The 380-nt window shown below is 40.0% G+C and overlaps 1 protein-coding gene across 1 annotated transcript in view; it reads left to right on the top strand.

Annotated features, from left to right (window-relative positions):
• The window catches only part of LOC119585446 (perlucin-like), a gene marked incomplete in the record, with an annotated part of 24,076 nt that overhangs the window by 11,077 nt on the left and 12,619 nt on the right, over positions 1 to 380 (top strand). Inside the window, 1 exon segment of the mRNA XM_037934099.1 lies at positions 32 to 103. Coding sequence (XP_037790027.1) covers positions 32 to 103 — 72 coding nt within the window.

The raw sequence follows: 380 nt of genomic DNA, 5'->3' as shown, positions 1-380 counted from the left end.
CCTAATCATGACTGGATTCTTCCTTCCTCAGCGCTAAACAAGGCCACGGGTGTCCTTTCGGAGCTCAGAGATGTGCTGACTTTACTCGCGAAAAAGTCAGGAGGTCAGTATCATTTGCTTAGCAGTCTGCGTTGATGATTTATAGGCTTTTCTTTACACAGTGAAATGGCCAATGTTCTCTCTCTGTGCATCTTGCTGGAGTGTTTTCTGGTTGTTGTTGTTTTTTTCGTGACATTTGTTTGTTTTTTTTAATATTAGGATTACCTTCTCTTGCTTTGATTTCTAGCAGTCGTGGTGTACGTCACTTGCAGTGGAAATTTAAGAGAATATATTTTGTTTGTAGGCTACGTACCATACTGTATTTACAACACTCTGCAAAT

The sequence above is a fragment of the Penaeus monodon genome, chromosome 19 (genome assembly GCF_015228065.2).
Source record: "Penaeus monodon isolate SGIC_2016 chromosome 19, NSTDA_Pmon_1, whole genome shotgun sequence".
Classification (NCBI taxonomy): Eukaryota; Metazoa; Arthropoda; class Malacostraca; order Decapoda; family Penaeidae; genus Penaeus; species Penaeus monodon.
Note: the sequence above shows the minus strand (reverse complement) of the source record. Positions and strands in the feature narration are given on the sequence as shown.